Source organism: Polyodon spathula, chromosome 13, assembly GCF_017654505.1.
Source record: "Polyodon spathula isolate WHYD16114869_AA chromosome 13, ASM1765450v1, whole genome shotgun sequence".
NCBI lineage: Eukaryota > Metazoa > Chordata > Actinopteri > Acipenseriformes > Polyodontidae > Polyodon > Polyodon spathula.
This window is the reverse complement of record NC_054546.1, coordinates 32,098,602-32,116,968: the sequence shown is the minus strand read 5'-3', so window position 1 is coordinate 32,116,968 and position 18,367 is coordinate 32,098,602. Positions and strand designations below refer to the sequence as shown.

At 38.1% G+C, this 18,367-nt stretch overlaps 1 protein-coding gene across 1 annotated transcript; it reads left to right on the top strand.

Moving 5' to 3' along the window:
- The first annotated feature begins 4,480 nt into the window (after positions 1–4,480).
- Positions 4,481–17,645, top strand: LOC121325770 (glucose-6-phosphate isomerase-like). Its single transcript, XM_041268767.1, has 18 exons — positions 4,481–4,665; positions 6,217–6,307; positions 6,551–6,619; positions 9,045–9,164; positions 9,536–9,619; positions 9,904–10,050; positions 10,640–10,711; positions 11,012–11,056; positions 12,120–12,173; positions 12,986–13,046; positions 13,128–13,171; positions 13,668–13,820; positions 14,416–14,545; positions 15,284–15,360; positions 16,320–16,448; positions 16,571–16,646; positions 16,836–16,902; positions 17,260–17,645. Exons 1-18 carry the CDS (start codon positions 4,541–4,543, stop codon positions 17,381–17,383), a joined length of 1,668 nt encoding a protein of 555 aa, XP_041124701.1. The 5' UTR covers positions 4,481–4,540; the 3' UTR covers positions 17,384–17,645.
- Positions 17,646–18,367: the final 722 nt, after the last annotated feature.

The following is an 18,367-nucleotide window of genomic DNA, read 5'->3' as shown; positions in this document are numbered from 1 at the left end:
CTGTCATGTCTAAACACGCTATAACATGTGTTTCTTTCAAAACTGCACATTCGAAACCTATATATTGAAGTGAAGGGTCGAGTGGTCTCATATTTCAATGGCTAGTGGTAGTGCTGCCCACGCCATGCCTTGTAAAATAAAAGCGTTCAATGTAAATGGTTGTAAAAAGTTGTTTTTTTTGGTTGTGTATTTTGAAGTGCCCAGTGCACAGAGCAACTTGCTCATTATAAACCTCACGGATCATCTTAGTCAATTATATTCTGAGTAGAGCAGTCATTATCCCATAGGTAGATGCCCTCTAAAAGCTGACAGCAACATAATTTTAAAACTGTCCATAATATAACTTAAAACACAGTTTAAAAACAGATCTAGCAGTAATTGACCATTGACAGACAAATTATTCCCAACTGGCCAATTAAGGACTGGCAAATTCTGGACATATAAGGCACTGACTGAAGTGCTACTAGAGGTGCTGTTTAAAGAGATATGTCTTAAATTAAGGTGACTGCAGCTATAAAGCTTATCTGGGCCTATATCTGTAGCAGAAGTTGCTGTTAAAAAGTATGAGGTTCATGTGTCTTTCTTTTTTTTTTTTTTGGCTAGCAATAAAAGTGTACCGTCATCTTGTTGGTGTGATTGACTTTGTAATGTGTGGTTACCTACTGTAATTCTATGTATTTTCTTTAACCCTTTCAGTCCTGGTGCCGTATGTTAATTTATGCCGTCGGAAATCACATTAGAACTTCACAGGACTCCTAGGTCCCAGTCTGAGGTATTGTATAAAAATAAACTAAAATGTTGTCCTGTTCTCATATATACACATTAATTACTTCTTCAGGAGTGAAAGCGTTACAAGGACTAGCAGCAGATCTCTCCCAGGAGGTAGGGGGCGCGAGGCATTGGTATTATACATTAGCAGGAAGCTGCTTGCGCAAGAGACTCGGAGACTAGGTATGCTGTAACTGAGAAAGAAATTCCTCCCCGTCATAAATGAACAAATTAACCAAAAGCAAGCTTCTGTGCTCCTCTCTTCCAAACGATGACCTTGCGGGGACCCGGATTCTGCTGGAGGCCCTACACTGTAGCGTCATTTGCGTATAAATTAATCCAGCCCTGGTCAAAGAACAACTTGTGATGGGGGTGAAATATCAGAGGGGTCTTCACTTTAGATTCACTTTGTTTGTATGTCATTTTCTGTTTCATACCTTGGTGAAATGTTTAAAACTGAAAGGTCACAAGAAACGGGGACAACATAGGACGCATCTTGGAGGTCCAATATAACAAAGCCACATAGCAAATGTGTTCCTATCCCCAACCTCCTATTAGCATCGCTGGCCATGGCAGTAGATATTCTTGTATTTCCCACAGAGATCAGAGCAAAGACTATCAAATTAGACTTGATCTGTAATAAAGAGTCTGGTCCAGTAGAGTTAAAAGTGCCAAAAACACAATGTGAGTCGAACTGTTAGTGCAGCTGTATGACTTGTCAAAATTTGTAATCTGGATCAAAGTGAACCGGATTTTGTAATCCTATATTTTGTGATCAAGATTACTTTTATCTGTATTGGTTTGATCCGTTTTTTTGTTTGTTTTATAGAAAAAATGTCAGTGTTAGATAACATTTATTCAGATTGGAAATAATTACGATTACAAAATTCAGTTTTTAGAAAGTAATCTCGACCACAAAATGTAGGACTACAAGATCCGGATCACTTTGATCCAGATTAAACACTTAGGAAAACCGGCCCCCGGTGGGCTGGCAGTGTCTGAACACAATCTTGGTGTCTGCTGCCACCAAGTGTTCATTTGTGGTATAGCCTAGCTATATCGCCATTCTTGCAGTCTACCAGATTTCCAACGCATGAATTGGAAAATTATTGAAAGTGATAATCTGTAAATCCACTTAAATTCGATAGAGAACACTGACATTGGATATATATGTTTTTTTTTTTTTTTTGTATTGTTATTATCCTTGTTTTATATAAGGAAGTAGAGACCATGGTTATATTTTTCTAAAATGTAGTAGTTGCCAATTGTTTTTATCTCCCAATTTGGAATAGCCAATTATTTTTAGGCTCAGCTCACCACTACCACCCTGCACTGACTCGGGAGAGGCGAAGACAAACACACGCTGTCCTCAGAAGCTTGTGCTGTCAGCCCACGGCTTCTTTTTCCACTGCAGGCTCACCATGCAGCCACCTCAGAGCTACAGCGTCGGAGGACAGTGCAGCTCAGGGCAGTTTACAGGCAAGCCTGCAGTTACCCGGCCAGACTACAAGGGTTGCTGGTGCGCGGTGACCCGAGGGCACCCTAGCCAGTGAGGCAATAAGATGTAAATCAAGGTTTTGTTTGAAATGCCTTTCCTCTTTAAATGCAATGTGTTGTGACACAATGGAAATAAGTAAAGTTATAGTGCTACAGCTTGTATTTATATTTTATATTCCTTTGGGGGTTGTTTTAAACATAGATCAGAAGATTCTGTGTCATATTTAGGGCAGATATTATATTGTACTGAATTGTAATGCATAATATACTCTGTGAAACAGCAGTACACCACACCTATCAAATTTTCATTCGAGATTGGGAAGCTACAAAGGATTATATACTATGCATATATGTTATAAATTTGAATTGCAACTTCATAGCAATTTTGTTTGCTATGAATTGTCTGGTGTAATCACACCCAACAAAAAGATTTAGCTTGCACAAATGTGTGTGCTACATAAATCTGAGGTTTTTTGTTTTTGTTTTTGTTTTTGTTTTGTTTTTTACCAAGTATTTACATGCAGAATTTACAATTTTGAATTGTTCATTGTCCAAAACCAAACATTCACGTTTTTTTGAGAAGTCAAAGTTGTGATAAAAGGAATATTTTCTATAGATACTGCATTTCAATTTACATGGTTGGATTTGGTACAATTTCACACATAAAGCCTCACGCATCTAATGCAGGGGTCTCCAGCCTACATGGTCTTCTGGTTTTCGTTTCAACTGACCTCTCAGTTACTTAGTACCAATTATTGGCTTAATTAGTCAATACGAATAGGTGTTCCAGATCATTGGCTTAATTAGTCAAGAAGTAGGATTTTCGGAATCTGTTGATAAATGAGTGCTTTAATATTATAAGTGAGTGTGAATTTGAATCGTACTGGGCTTAGAACACCCCCACTGTTTGATAGAAACTGACGTTTAAAGCATAATTACAATTCATTATTGGGGAGGGGGCCACAAATTGACCATCAAAGGGCCAAAGGTTGTCCAACTCAGATTAGATCTGACACTTTTTATTGCGAAAATTGCCCACACTGTGTTGGAATAACATTGGGTTATAACATTCGTCAAGGATTCTGACGCCCACTAGCGGCAGTTATTAAAGTTCCTACGGATGACGTGTGTGCAGGTGCACAAAGGTGAGCTCACCTGCTGAACCGTTAACTCGATTCTCTATACAAAGAAACTCCGATAGCGGGAATTTTATCATACTACAAATAACAAAGTCCCTGTCTAAATGTATTATTATCTTATTTATAATATAAGCTTATAATAAGAAACCATTCAGTGCGAATTTTCATTTAAGGTTTAGTCTGAATTATTTTGAATTTCAAAGTAGAGGCCCAGACAGACAGGTAAGAATCAAACTTTTATTTGGATAAGAAGGCCACGGTATTCTGGCCCTTCGTTCATTGTATTGCTTGTTATTAATGTTTAATGTAATTTCGTTTCTTTTTTAATTATTTACACTTTACAACGTTTAACTTGTAGCCCAAGCACTTTAAGTTTATTTTAAAATAAAGATATTCGTTAATCGTAACTGTAACTATAACTCAGATAATGTGAGACGATAACAATCCGTTATCTTGCATCCCAAGTATTTCTAACCGTAGAGAGATCTCCCACTCCTTACAGCAGCTGGAGTTTGTGTTCATTCGTGTGTAAAAATAAATTGTTACTTGCGCGTGGTAGGGTAGTTACTTGTGAAAGGATTTGCATGTTTTTTCAGTCGATATTTTATGAGGGAATTTCACGTGTAGCTAAAGATCTATGTGGAGAGAATGTTCGCCATTTGTCTAGACTTGAAAAAAGGAAAACGTGTCACACTGGACATTAAAGTTTTCCTAAACATACATTAGGTTAATCAAACAAAATTGTTTTTTTTTGTTTGTTTTTTTTGTTTGTTTTTTTTTAAGTAGCCTATATTTAACAATTTGTTTAGTTAGTTCTTACATAAGCACCGTTTTATTTCTTAACTGTAATACAAACTAAAAGTAAAATATAGTTAACAACAAAAAAATAACTATAACTAACTATAACAAAAATAATCATACTGTAGCTATAACTGCAACTTTAAAATATAAACCTTACCTTATCTTGGGAGTGGGTTATTTGTGACAGTGCATTGCGCGATTGTGTCAGCTGTAGGCGTGGTCGGCGCTTGGTCTCTGATTGGCAGAGTGTATTTATTTCCTGATCTCATTTACAGGCTCTATCCTTCAGTCTCTCCGTTCTGCTTTACAGTCTTGGGAAGGTAACAGGTGTCACCATGGCTTCAGGACTCACCAGCGACCCAAACTTCCAGAAGCTGAAGCAATGGCACAAAGACAAGGCTGCCAGCCTCAAAATGAGGCAGATGTTTGAGGCTGATAAGGACAGGTTTAACAAGCTGAGGTAAGAACCGTTTCTATTTAATTAAAATCCACCTCTCATTTTAAAGACAATCGTTGTGTTCAACATTTGACCAAATTCATTCATACGCCATAACATATATTTTTTCCCTTCTGTACGTAAATATTAGGTTGCATACGTGAAGAAATGTTTGCACGGTCCTTAAATATATATGACGTATAAGCACATTTATTAATGTTTTAATTGGAAACTGTTTATTTGAAGGGAGGCGTGGTCTCGTTTTGTTTTCTACATACAAAAATTAGCTTTCCTCTTGCAAAAATGTATCTGTACACACAGAAGTTAGCTAATATGTAACGGATAGCGCAATGGTTCACATGGGTCTAATAATGACAGCAGTTCGCGTTGCATAAGTGTTTGTTATAGTAATCTTAATCCACGGAGAGCCGAGGGGAAATAAAGGCCATAGCCTCATGCATCCATGTGCAGGAATATGATTTAAAGGGGCACGATTTACCATATACTGGGCACTAGTTGTTTTTTTTTTTTTTTATATTTTTATTATTGACACGGGCATACACAGGATATTCTTACCTGCATACGGCTGTACCGTGAATGTTATGTGAATATGTTTTGAAAAAACTCATTTAATAAAATTCGAAAACCATTCTGTGTACGTTGTAGTAGGTTTCACAGACGCCATTGCTGTGTATGAAAAGAAATCTGAGCCTTTTGATGCATAAGTAATCACGTCATTGATCCATCCTAACATGCTACGTGCAGACGGGCACACAAGTACAGCCTAGACGTGGGTGATGCAGAGATGAGACCTTAATATACACTGTGTGTGTGTGTGTGTGTCTCTCTCTCTCTCTCTCTCTCTCTCTCTCTCTCTCTCTCTCTCTCTCTCTCTCTCTCTCTCTCTCTCTCTCTCTCTATATCTATCTCTCTATATATATATATATATATATATATATATATATATATATATATATATATATATATATATATATATATATATATATATATATATATATATATAACGTTAGAATGTGTTGCGTAGTCACAGCTCCACCGGGGAGGGATCATTCGTGCAGAATTCAGGGGCACAAGAATGTGTACCTGCACTTGCAAATAGGGGAAGCCCTACCTAACCTATCTGCTGCGAGTGTCAGTCAATCATGTCTTTTAAATATTACTTAACAGATACGCTGAGGGTTTTTTTGTTTTGTTTTTTGCTATACAACACAACAAAGTGGAAGACTTGTTTATATGCAAAATGACAATATTATTTAGATATTGGTTATACATGTGTATATATTCTGATTTTAAATATTTATATTCTAACAATAATATATTTGAAATGTAATAGGAACATACCTGTGTGCACACACAGCTGTTCATTAAATGCTAGTCTTTAATATGCCTGCTAGTATATAGTGTCTGAACATGATCTTTATTCAGATATGTGACCTTGATCTATTTGTTCAAGGTCATAGGGCCACTGGTTTTCTGGTAACTAAAGACTAAGCTGGGATTCCTTACTAGTGTTTCTATTCATGCTCAATTTTATTTATTTTTTTATATAAACAGCACGACCCTTAAAACTGATGATGGAGACATCCTGATTGATTATTCAAAGAACCTCGTCACTGAAGAGGTCATAAAGATGCTGGTGGATCTGGTAAAAAGTCTGATTTCTGCTTGTATTGCTGAAGAAAACACCACTGATTTAATATTATGCTAGTAATAAGTGGCACCTTCATGCTATATGGACTGAAATTACTTGAATTTAATAGCACTTGGTGCCATTCTGTATTCTAGTATTTAATTCTGCTCCAATTGCATTCTAATTCTTTAAGCAATGTGAAAGGTGTATTGCTTTATTTGCATATGAAAGTAATTTGTTAATTCTCTTTTTGTTTAGGCCAAGTCGAGGGGTGTGGAGCAAGCCAGGGAGAAGATGTTCACTGGAGAGAAAATTAATTTCACGGAGGTAAATATATTCAGTGCTGTGTGCTTTATTTGCATGCAATGTCTTTCTTTCCCTGAGCAGTCTTCTATGGGGAAGCTTGGCATTGCGATCTGAAATATTAATGAACCTAGCTGATCTTTTTCACAATAGATAGTGTGCAATGCATCTTTCTGGCCTTGAAAGCTTTATTGGGAACATCCCTTTATATTTAAACAGCAGCAGAGGTTGATCTAAGGATTCTCAGAATTTTAAGGTTTAACTTTATTTTCTATTCTTTGTACTTGAAAAAATAATATTGCATGACCGTTCTAGTGTGCAACAGATATTTCAATCCTTGCCAAATAACTAACAAGCTTGTGGCATATTCTCTGTTATGAACCACCAAGTCTTTATGGTCAAACATAGCTGTTTTTAAATAAAAAGGTTGATCAGAAGAATCGGTTATCAATATCTTGTTAATACTGTAACCAATACTAAAGTATCAAACATCTTGATAATAGGTCATTGCCTTGGTTCATCAAATTGTATTCCCAGGTTCTTGCAATCTCCCACTTTGAAAATGCACTTCAGCATAAGAGCAGAGAAGGCCTCTATTGCTTCCTGTAACCATCAACAGTAAACGTAATTAACAAACGCAGGGATAGGTTTTGAACTCGGATGTGCTTATAGTCTGGTATATTGCATTGTCATTGTTTGAGTAAATGTAATCCACTCCCACCCCATTTTTTGGTCACAAACTTGACATTGTGCAATTGCTCTGTGTTGTAACACAGTGCAATCTGATTGCACAAACCACTGTTTAAATAAGAATTTTTGTCCCTTTTACAGCAAAGTATTTTAATGTCGCAACAGAAAACTTCACCTTTTTTAAATTATGTCTACATGCAATGAGTATATATTTATTTTTACAATCTTGTAAGGCATATATGGGGAAATTATTTACAATGACTAGCTGAAAAGCAACCAAGTAATCTTTTGTTCAGTTCCGCAGTTTACTTTCAACCTTTGACACCATTTTATCAGTAGGGTAAACAACTTTGATTTGCCACTGACTGTACACTATTAAATATGCTGGTAAATTGTATTTTCCATGCACAAGTTGATTTTACTTATGCATGCAAATTATAGTACCAGTAAAAAAAGAAATAAAATAAATATCAGCTAAGATAAGATAAGATGTCTAATTTTACATGGAAAAGCTAGTTCTGTCGTACCATGATTTTAGTTATTTAATTTTTTTTCCCCACAGAAATCATCATAGATTTGTTTTTTATAATTAATCGAATAGCTTGGAAAGTGGTAGAGAAGTTGCTACAGAACACCCTGCTGTACTTTTTATTTGCTGTGTCCTGTGTTGTCTGAATCGCAGCAATATATTTTAAAATGTGAAACAGCAGTAACATTAAGTCAGTTGTTAATTCTGGGATTTGCGTTAAAATTACACGGATTAGCTTTTGCTTTTTGCTGGTTCGCACAGCTGTTGTCGTTGGAGTCCAGAAAATGTGAGCTGTCACGACGTCCAATGGAGTTTATGTATCCTACAGTGTGACCTTGAACAGCCTGTTTAACTGCAGTACAGTAAAGCTATAAAAGCCAATGTGACAAATGTATTCATTTGTATTTTTTAGTGTTTTTTTTTATACAGAAGAATCTACTGTACTGTACAGTACATGGCAAAAAAAAAATCAAACCACAATACATATTGCACATTTACCACAATCATACCATTTTAAGTAACATATTCAAACGGTATGTTTTATACACACACAAACACACACACACACACCTGTTTTGGCCGAAAGGTTAATCAGTTTTGCCTTTTGAAGTTGTGTTAAAATAAATACATTCTATTCGGTGTTCAGCAATCTAAGATCAAAAAAATATTTGTTACAGGATCTCATTTTGAGATCTCTTTTCATTCATTATTCGAATGACTGGGTGAACCTAACTATTCAACATTATACAGATTCTAAGCTGGTTCAGAGTTTCATATAAAGAAAGTTATTTTAATGTAGTTATTACATGTTGGTTTAAGCATCATTATACTTTAAACTGAATACACCTGGACGTCCATAAAGTGCTGTGGTTCTGTCACTCATGAGGGTAGCTGTAAACAACCCACTCAACCCTTTTGGGGGCTTGTGGATTATTACTTATGCTCATTGTGGTATCACTACAATACTCTATGAACAATAATGGACTATCCTCTATCCGCAGACAGTGACACTACAGTGACAATTTGATACTGACAGACAATAGTAGAAAAAGTACCAAACTATGTGTTGCTGTGTCAGGGTCATTGCCATTTTGGTCCAAAATCCATTGGGTTGCTTTGGCAATGCTGTGGCCTGCAATGGTTATGTAATGGAATTTTTTGTGAGGACGTTTTAATACAGCTTGTTTGAATGATGAAGTGATATAGCCCCCTCTCGCTGTTCCTCTGCAGGGCCGCGCTGTGCTCCACGTCGCCCTGAGGAACCGATCCAACTCCCCCATCAACGTGGCTGGCAAGGATGTGATGCCAGAGGTCAACAAAGTGCTGGAGAAGATGAAGAACTTCTGTCAGGTGGGACCAGCAAAACAGAACTGTACACTTGCAAATGGAGCACCAGGTTTATTTATTTTTTTACAAAGACTATAATTAAAACCACTGATGGTGTTCAGTAATTAAGCACCAGTAAAAGCTCAAATGAAACATCTGGTGATATGAGTGCAGTTTTATGCATTGCATGTTCATTTTATAAAGTAAAAACAACAAGCTTAAAACAACTCTAACCCTAATCCATAATGGAAACCATAAGATGGGCCTTGGGTCAAGGATGGGTCACTGATATATACAGTGTACATAATGTGAATTTACTTCAAAGTCTGCCTTCAGAGTTAGTCCCGAGAAAACAGGTGTCGCATAATGATGGCATTATTGGTGCTGTATTGCAGAAAGTTCGCAGTGGAGACTGGAAAGGCTATACTGGCAAATCCATCACTGATGTTGTCAACATTGGCATCGGTGGGTCCGACCTGGTATGTATTGTAACCTTATGATGTGCCAGGCTTATTTCTGGGGTGTAAAAGTGGGGATGTGAATTGCAGTAAAAGGTACAGTAACTTCAGCAATAGTCTAGTTCTCTTCAATTGATGTTGGGCTGGTGCACTTTTTTTTTTTTTTGGTTGATTTAGACAACATTGCATATGTTTATGGTAGGCAACTATAACTGAAGAGCAGCTCCTGGTAGAAGAAACGGACCTCAAATACCTGACTCCTAACTCCAAGCAGCCATTCCTGTTAATGCTGTCCTTCCTTCCAGGGCCCATTGATGGTGACTGAAGCTCTGAAACCCTACTCCAAAGGAGGCCCCAAGGCTTGGTTTGTGTCCAACATTGATGGCACCCACATGGCCAAGACCCTGGCAGAGCTCAGCCCTGAAACCACCCTCTTCATCATTGCATCCAAGGTACTACACTACTTTGCATGGTGTGTCCCCCGTCTCCCCAGTCCCCCTCATTTTAAATGTGTTCCCTTGGCAACATGCTTGCAGGATTAATCAAAACCAGTAGCAACATTTATTTATATATTGCCCTACAATATTAAACATTCATAGTATTTTTCTGCTATTAAAGCACTTTTTTTTTTTAAATGCTAAATGCCACCACAGTAGTACTATCTGTTTGTAGTACGGACCTTTTTGGGGCAATTTGAGGGATAAGGAAGATTTATAATGTGTGTTTTAGGAATTGTCTTTAGTAGATTGGCATCTATTTTAAACCCGCCTCCATTAAAACCAGTTGTCTATGACATTTTCATTATTCAGTGTATTTGATACACCACTCTCTGCAAAATTTTAAATGGATTTGCTAACAATAGGTTCTAATGGAAATATATACATTTGAAACATTTGTACATCTTTTTAAAATGTACATTTTAAAAATAAGTCTTATAGCTGTATTAATAGCCTCCATATAGTTTTAAGTTGGCCGTAGACCAGCACCGCCAGTGTTAATGGAAATGCTGAACAGCTTGTGCTCTCTTCTCTGCTTTTTCAGACCTTCACCACCCAGGAGACAATCACCAACGCAGAGTCTGCCAAGGAGTGGTTCCTACAAAGTGCTGGGGATGTAAGTGCAGTCTGGCACCACCGGAATCCTTACATCATCTTTGAGACTGTCACACACTTTCAGTACTACACACCTAAATAGAGATCTAGGAAGTACAGTCCTGCTCAAAACTTAATTCCGCTACAGCAGTGTAGAACAGATCGCTCCCCTCAGAACAGCAGACCAGCAAAGTAGGTTTTGATTAGATGCCATGGGCAATTAGTCTCTTAGTTATTTATATTAATATAATTTTCCTACGATACACAGCTTGTTTGGATATTAAATGCAAAATGACACTTGACATCATTTTATGTTTTCCAGAAATCTGCTGTTGCCAAGCACTTTGTTGCGCTCTCAACCAATGCTGTAAGTATGCAAACCTATTTCTACTAAAGCTTGTGTCATTTTTATAGTAAAATTGTTATGAAAGTATATGCCAGTAGCACTAAAATACCATTTGAAGCTTTGAAAACATTGTAGGCTTTTGTATGCTGTTGCTTGAATTACTGTCATTCATGAAGGCATTCTGCCTGAGATTAGACTTGGTAACAGATGCTTCCAGATAGGAAGATGCTAAATTCTTGCTTTAGTGAGGAAGCTGTGACCATGAGCTACAGTACAAGTGCAAGCCTAAAATAGGACACAAGTCATTCTGCTTATCAATCTGACTCTGAAGGCATCCTGCTTCACAGCATGACCGTGTCTGAATGCTCCAGAGATTGTAAATGTGCTCCACGGAATAGCTTTCCTGGACACTTGTAGATCTCTACTTTTACATTTTGGGAATGTGTTGTAATCAGACAAGCCTTCATGAGAAGAGGCCACTAATTTGTGTAAATGATAGCAACATCAGTGTCTTCAAGATTTCAACCTTTGAGATGTGGAGAATTGTATATGTTGTTCAATAAAATATGAATACTTGTGCAGTGGTCCTTAAATGGTTTTTTTTTTTTTTTTTTTTTTTTTTTTTTTTTTGCCACTTTTTCACATGTGTGTAATCAGAGGTCATGGTAATTTCTCTCATGACATTCAAATAACTACTTGTTCCAAAATGTAGAATAAAATGGCATCCAACAGGTTTAACAAATGGCATAAAAGCAGAGACCGAGAGTAATCGTACATCAATATTCATAATTGTCAGCCACCATCACAGGCACATGGGCACAGCTTTCAGGACCACTGATCTGGAGGATGGAACCCATCTGGTTGGGACTGCTTGTAAAAATTTCTAATTTGTGCCAACGATACTCCTATTGGAACTTCCTCCATACAGACCTCCAATAGAGCAACCATCTGATCAAAATGACTTTCAAACAATAGCATCCTAGGTTTGGTTTGAATTGGCAACATCCTGATGGAATAATCCTCCAACTAGTGTTCTACATAGATGTGCTGGTTTTAATATATTTTTTTAAAATTTATTTTTCAGCCCAAAGTAAAGGATTTTGGAATCGACACCAACAACATGTTTGAGTTCTGGGATGTAAGTGCACTGTGATTTGAAGGAACTTGTCTATCGGCTTGATGGAGGCCCATGGCACAGGCTTAAAATAGAAGCGGCCTCAGCCCTGCGAAGTGTCTGAGTCGGGGGGGGGGGGGGGGGGGGGTCTGCTGTGGCCAGACAGCTGCTGTGTAATCGGATCCACCTCTTTCTGCCCCAATCCTGGTCAGTTATTATAGGCTTTGACCTTCTCCCACTTTGAGGTCACTGTGTGAACGCAAAGGTCAATGAGGTATTTATAACTAATTTAATGTATCATTTACCTGATATAGTATACGGTATGTGACATTTTGTTGCACATAAAATCAGTTTTCTGTGTTTAAAATAGTTTTTGTGTCTGAGCCTTTTGAAAAATGAAGTTGAAGGAGCAAACCTACTTTTATTCTGTAATAAAACGTAACTAAAGTGCACTGGGATGTGGACAGGCAGACGCAGTAATGTAATCTATTGCACACACTTATTTAGAACCCTGTTTAGTGGTATCAGTGGCGATGTCTGATAAGCGTATTGCTCTGAAATCCTTGCTCCATGTCCCAGCACATTCAAATCCAGGCGAAGGATGCCTATCCGATTTTTGTAATTTTTAAAGGTGTATTCACCAAGGCTTTAAAAATGCCCTTGCTTTTCATAAGCCCACATTTATCCTGCCACAACATTTTGACAGGCCGATGTTTTGCTTCTGAGGCATGACTTTTTTTTAAAGCCTTTATAATGAGGGAAATGTATACCGTAAAGCTTAATTGGCCAATGTATACCATAAAGGTTAATTGGCCAATTTCTATTTCTTTTTCTAGTGGGTTGGTGGACGTTACTCCCTTTGGTCAGCTATTGGTCTCTCCATTGCCCTGCATATAGGTTTGTATTTACTGAAGTCATCAGTAAAAATACATCCGTAAAACTTTTGAAAAATGATTTCAATGTGCCTTTTCATTTTAGGATTTGAGAACTTTGAGCATCTTCTGAGTGGAGCTCACTGGATGGTGAGTACAAGCTTATGCGGAGAGTCCCAGAATACCTACTTCACCAGGCTTTTTTAAAATTGTTTTATATATGATGACGTGGTGGGTGGATATTTACTAGTGATTTGCCTCCTTTTGAAAAGTGCTAACCCATGGTGATATACTGTATTAGCAACACCTGCATTTGACCAATTGGGAATATAGTATTTAAAACACCTATATATAAAGACATTTTATTATGTTGTGTGTATCAGAATTTGGTGGTCTATACATAGGCAACCTCTTTGTAAATTTGTCCTTAAAGAATTATGGAACAGTTTACAAGAATTGTTTAACTTTTGCTTCATCCTGTATTGCAGAAATCTCTTTTTTTTTTATATAGGTATTTTATGGAAGTTAATGTTTCAGTGTGTTAAATTCCACAGTGAAGCACATTTGTGCTACTCTGCAAAAACATGTATATTCCTATTGCAAGCACAGAATGCCTGTAAGTTTTTTTCTCTGGTTTTTATTCTAGGACAACCACTTCCGCAATACCCCCTTGGAAAAGAATGTCCCTGTTCTGCTGGCCCTGCTGGGGGTCTGGTACGGCAACATGTTCGGAGCTGAGACTCACGCCTTGCTGCCCTATGACCAGTACATGCATCGCTTTGCAGCTTACTTCCAACAGGCAAGTATCCATGCCACCATATTTGTGCACTAACTATTTACATACAGAACACAAATATTGCAATACAGGAAGCCAAAAGAAAATGGTGTAATACTACTAATGGATTACACTTGTACAAAAAAAAATCAAAAGAGAAACTTTAAAAAAAAGAAAACTAAAGGTTGTTGTGAAACGACAATGTCCTGTCCTAGCTAGTCTCTTCGCTAGGTTTGGTCCAGTAAAAGTGTATTCTGTCCTTTAGTATTGCTGTGGTCTAAATGTTGCTGTTCTTTTGAGGATACACATCTCCATCTGTGCAAAACCCCAGCAGGAGGTGAAGAAATGTGGCAAAGGCATTGGAAAATAAGACTGTTATCGTAGCAAGGTTATTGGTTAGAATTGTCAAACCTGTCGGTTCTGCTGTCCAGCTTATCGTGAATGACGTTGACTTGCAACAGGGCAATACAACTTATTTATATTGCAGAATACACATCTAGGATCCCATTTGCATGACGAATGCATCAGTCATGAGGGATGACCTACTTGCACAGGAGCTTTTAATTGTTATTGAGCAGCCCCTGTACTCTTCTGCATTAACCTTTGTCTCTCCTCTAAGGGGGATATGGAATCTAATGGGAAGTACATTACCAGCAAGGGAACCCGTGTGGACTACAGCACTGGACCCATTGTGTGGGGAGAGCCTGGAACCAATGGACAGCATGCTTTCTATCAGCTTATACACCAAGGTAGACTAATTTATGGAAAGTCCCATGTGTTAATTAGTTATTTATATAAACTTTTATATAAATGCCATCTGTTTCGAGCCTGTTTCAAAACAGTCCCAGCCCCAATACTATTATAAATATGTTTTCCGAAACCATTTGAAATACAGACTTCAAATATCCACTATTTTAGAAACTAAGACTCCACTTGTGCAAGATGTGCCAATGATTTTAACTAGGGCTGTCACTCCAATTTTTTATATATATATATATATATATAATAAATATATATATATATATATATATATATATATATATATATATATATATATATATATTATATATATATATATATATAATTTAAAAACAATTCCATTTTTTGTGCATATTACATCCTTCACCCTTGATGTAGAGAAGGAGCTCAAGGATGATATTGCTACCAGCACCAGTTCCTTGTGATGAAATATTATTCTTAAGCTTTTCCTTGTTTTTTTTTTGTGTCCCAGACTGCTTTCACAATGCAGTACCTCTGTGACTGGGTTAGAATGCTAATTTTAATTAAGCCCTGAGAAAACAAGGAAGGTATGTCCTAGCGTCCCTCAATGTTCCTTGCTGGTTCCCAGGCTTCATACACTATAGTGGCCTATATAATTCCAGATGATTGTGTGTGTATGGGGGCTTTCCTTTGTGTTTTATGTTCTCTCTCTCGCTCTCGCTCTCTTTTTTTTTTTTTTTTTTTTTTTTTTTTGCATGTCTTGCCAGGAACACGCATGATCCCTGCTGACTTCCATATCCCTGTGAAGACCCAGAACCCCATCAGGAACAACCTACACCACAAAGTCAGTCACAATTATTTACTGCGAGAAGTCCTCTGTATTTAAATGTAGCTATGATTCGTGCAATTGTGGTTCATTCCAAGGTGCCAGTCTTGGCTGGGGCACTGCACTGGCCTTTTGCGCTTTGGGGTTAGATAGAAAATTGGCTGGGAATAGTTCTTATCCTCGTGCTTCAGAGATCTCCTTACTGGTATGGACTCCCAAGAAAGCTAGCCAGGCAGGGCCTCAAGTCCTTGATCCAGTAATTTGGCAGCATTTGTTACTAAAGCCCATATAACACCAGGAACATTTTTTTTTCAGGCAGCTTGTTACAGGGGACATGTTTAAGCAGTTTCTGCTAAGTTGCTCAAATCAAGATCTGCTTTTTTTAAATGAAATTTTAGTCATTTTCCAATTTACAAATTTTCAGTTATTAAACTTGGCTCACCGCTGCAACCCCCAAGCTAACTCGAGAGATGAAGATGAGCACTCGCATCCTCTGAAACGAGTGTCATCAGCAGTTCGTGGCCAGCCACAGTGGTCACTGGTGAGCCAAGACTCCTCCGTTGACCTAAACCCTACCCTGCCTGGGCAGCGCTTGGCCAATTGTGCTCCGCCCCTTGGGAACTCCCATCCATGGTCAGCAATGGCATAGCTTTGATTCGAACCAGCGATCTCCAAGCTATAGGGGGTATCCTGCACTCCAGGTAGAGTGCCTTTACTGGAGTCGCCAGTCAGGAGCCCATTATTTATAATTTGTTGCTTGAAAAGTGTCCCTGGTGTGCTTGGGCTTTATGGTTACCAGGTGAAAAGAGGTGATTTGTTTTGACAGTAGGAACAGAGATGACTCAGATCTGAAGTCTTCCTATTTAGTCTGTGGGACACTGAATTGGGCTTCTTAAACTGAGTAGAAATACAAGGTTTGTTTGTTTTATTTATTTATTTTGCCTTGAATATATATTTTATTGTTGCGCATGTTTCAGATCTTGCTGGCTAACTTCTTGGCCCAGACAGAGGCTCTGATGAAGGGGAAAACTACAGAGGAGGCCCGCAAAGAGCTGGAGGGAGCTGGCCTTTGTGGAGAGGCCTTGGAAAAACTGCTGCCTCATAAGGTGAATGCCTATTTTATACACTTGACTGATCCTGGGATTCCTGACCTTGCTGCCAGGCTGCCTTGTGGTTGTATTGGGTTTTCTTGCTGTGTGTTTTGTTAATCTGACGTATTCATTTTAAGGTCTTTGAAGGAAACAGACCCACCAACTCCATTGTGTTTAAGAAGCTCACTCCCTTCATTCTGGGAGTTTTGATTGGTAAGTTACCTTCCCAAATTTAGTTTTGACAGCAGTCATTTTACAGGTCATTTAAAAAAAAAAAAATGTAATTACAAATCTGTAGTAGAAGCTGTGTAGGTGGCAGTACATTAATCAATCAGAAATTGATGTGCATCTCTGTCTAAATATACAGAACTTTTTTCTGATACTGTTCTGATTTTCTGGTAGCCATGTATGAGCACAAGATCTTCGTACAGGGAGTCATTTGGGACATCAACAGCTATGACCAGTGGGGGTGAGTGATTTGTGATGACTTCAGCTAGAGGGGTTAAGGTTTAGAAGGAGAATTGTAAAATCCCCATCCATTTCGACCAGGATAGCAATGATTTCAATGTGTTGAGTCTACAAGATGTTTAAACTCCTTTGGAGATATGCAGTATGTGAATATTCTTCAGTGAATACTGCCTCTATCATTTTAATTCTTAGCCTGTTGAATGTAATGTAGCTGAAGTGAGGTATAATATACAATGGCAATATTCAACAGAAATTGACCTAATACTTTATTACTTTGAGAGCTCCACATAAATATTAACAGTTGTGAAAATAACCAAAGGGGCATGTGTTCAATAACCATTTATTTCTCAATTTGCAGCGTTGAACTTGGGAAACAACTGGCGAAGCAAATTGAACCAGAACTGCAAGACAACAGCGAGGTGACATCACACGACTGTTCGACCAATGGGCTGATCAACTTCATCAAGAAGAACCAAGCCTGAAGGTCAGGCCCCGCCCACAACCGCACACTCTGAGCCGACTGCAAAACTCGCAAGTCAATGTTGTAGTGACCGCTTGTTCGCCACAAACCAGAACTGAAGCACTTTGTCTGTAGTCGTCTATTTGTGTTCCGACTGTATCTCTGAATTCTGAACCTATATTATATTGGCAAGTCTGTCACCAGAAGGGACATGCTTTCAAGATGTCGTGACATCCTCACTTGACTTAAGCGTGTTGCCAAAATAAATGCTTATTCATTCTTTACACTGATTTGTGGGGTGCATTTTGTGTGTGAATGCATTAAGGGCCGCGTTTGTCCTTTTTAACCCCAAACTCACTATCTCTTCATAAAATAGATTGAGTTGCATTTTGATTAATGTTTGGCTGATGCCTTCATTTGTGTTTCTATTGGGAAGTTTCAGTGGTCAGTTTGCTTCTCATCAGAAGTTTGCCTTTGACTTGTTTAGTGTATTTAATAATTTCTACACAATAGGGCTTACAAGGTTGTACAGTAAATAGTGACTCTCAAATGGATAATTGGCGATCACTGTTACATGAAGGGTTTTTTGGGTTTTTTTTTGGTGAATTTAAGAAGTCAGTTGTTGTGTTGACTTTAACACTTCAGTTTATGTAGGAAACAGGAGAACTAATTCGGTGAATGAGCTATATGGGTGGGGAAACCAAGGCAGGGTAGTCTCAGACTTAAATTTTGTTTGCCTTAATAAAAGTGCAGTTCTAATTTAACCCACAGGGAGGAGCTGTTTGGCTAATCTACAGCTTTGGCGATATTGCAGTCAGTCTTCCTAACAGGTGCCACTTTACAAGTGGGAGAGGCACATGGGAGCCCCCTAAACCTATACTCATTTGCCTGTCTCGCTGTTTGCGGAGACCTTTCAAGGCTTTCTTCAAACTATTTAAGTGCCAGCTGAGTTGAATGGTCACAGCAACATGTGATTTCTTTGCAGTCTTATTCAAAAGGAGCTGGC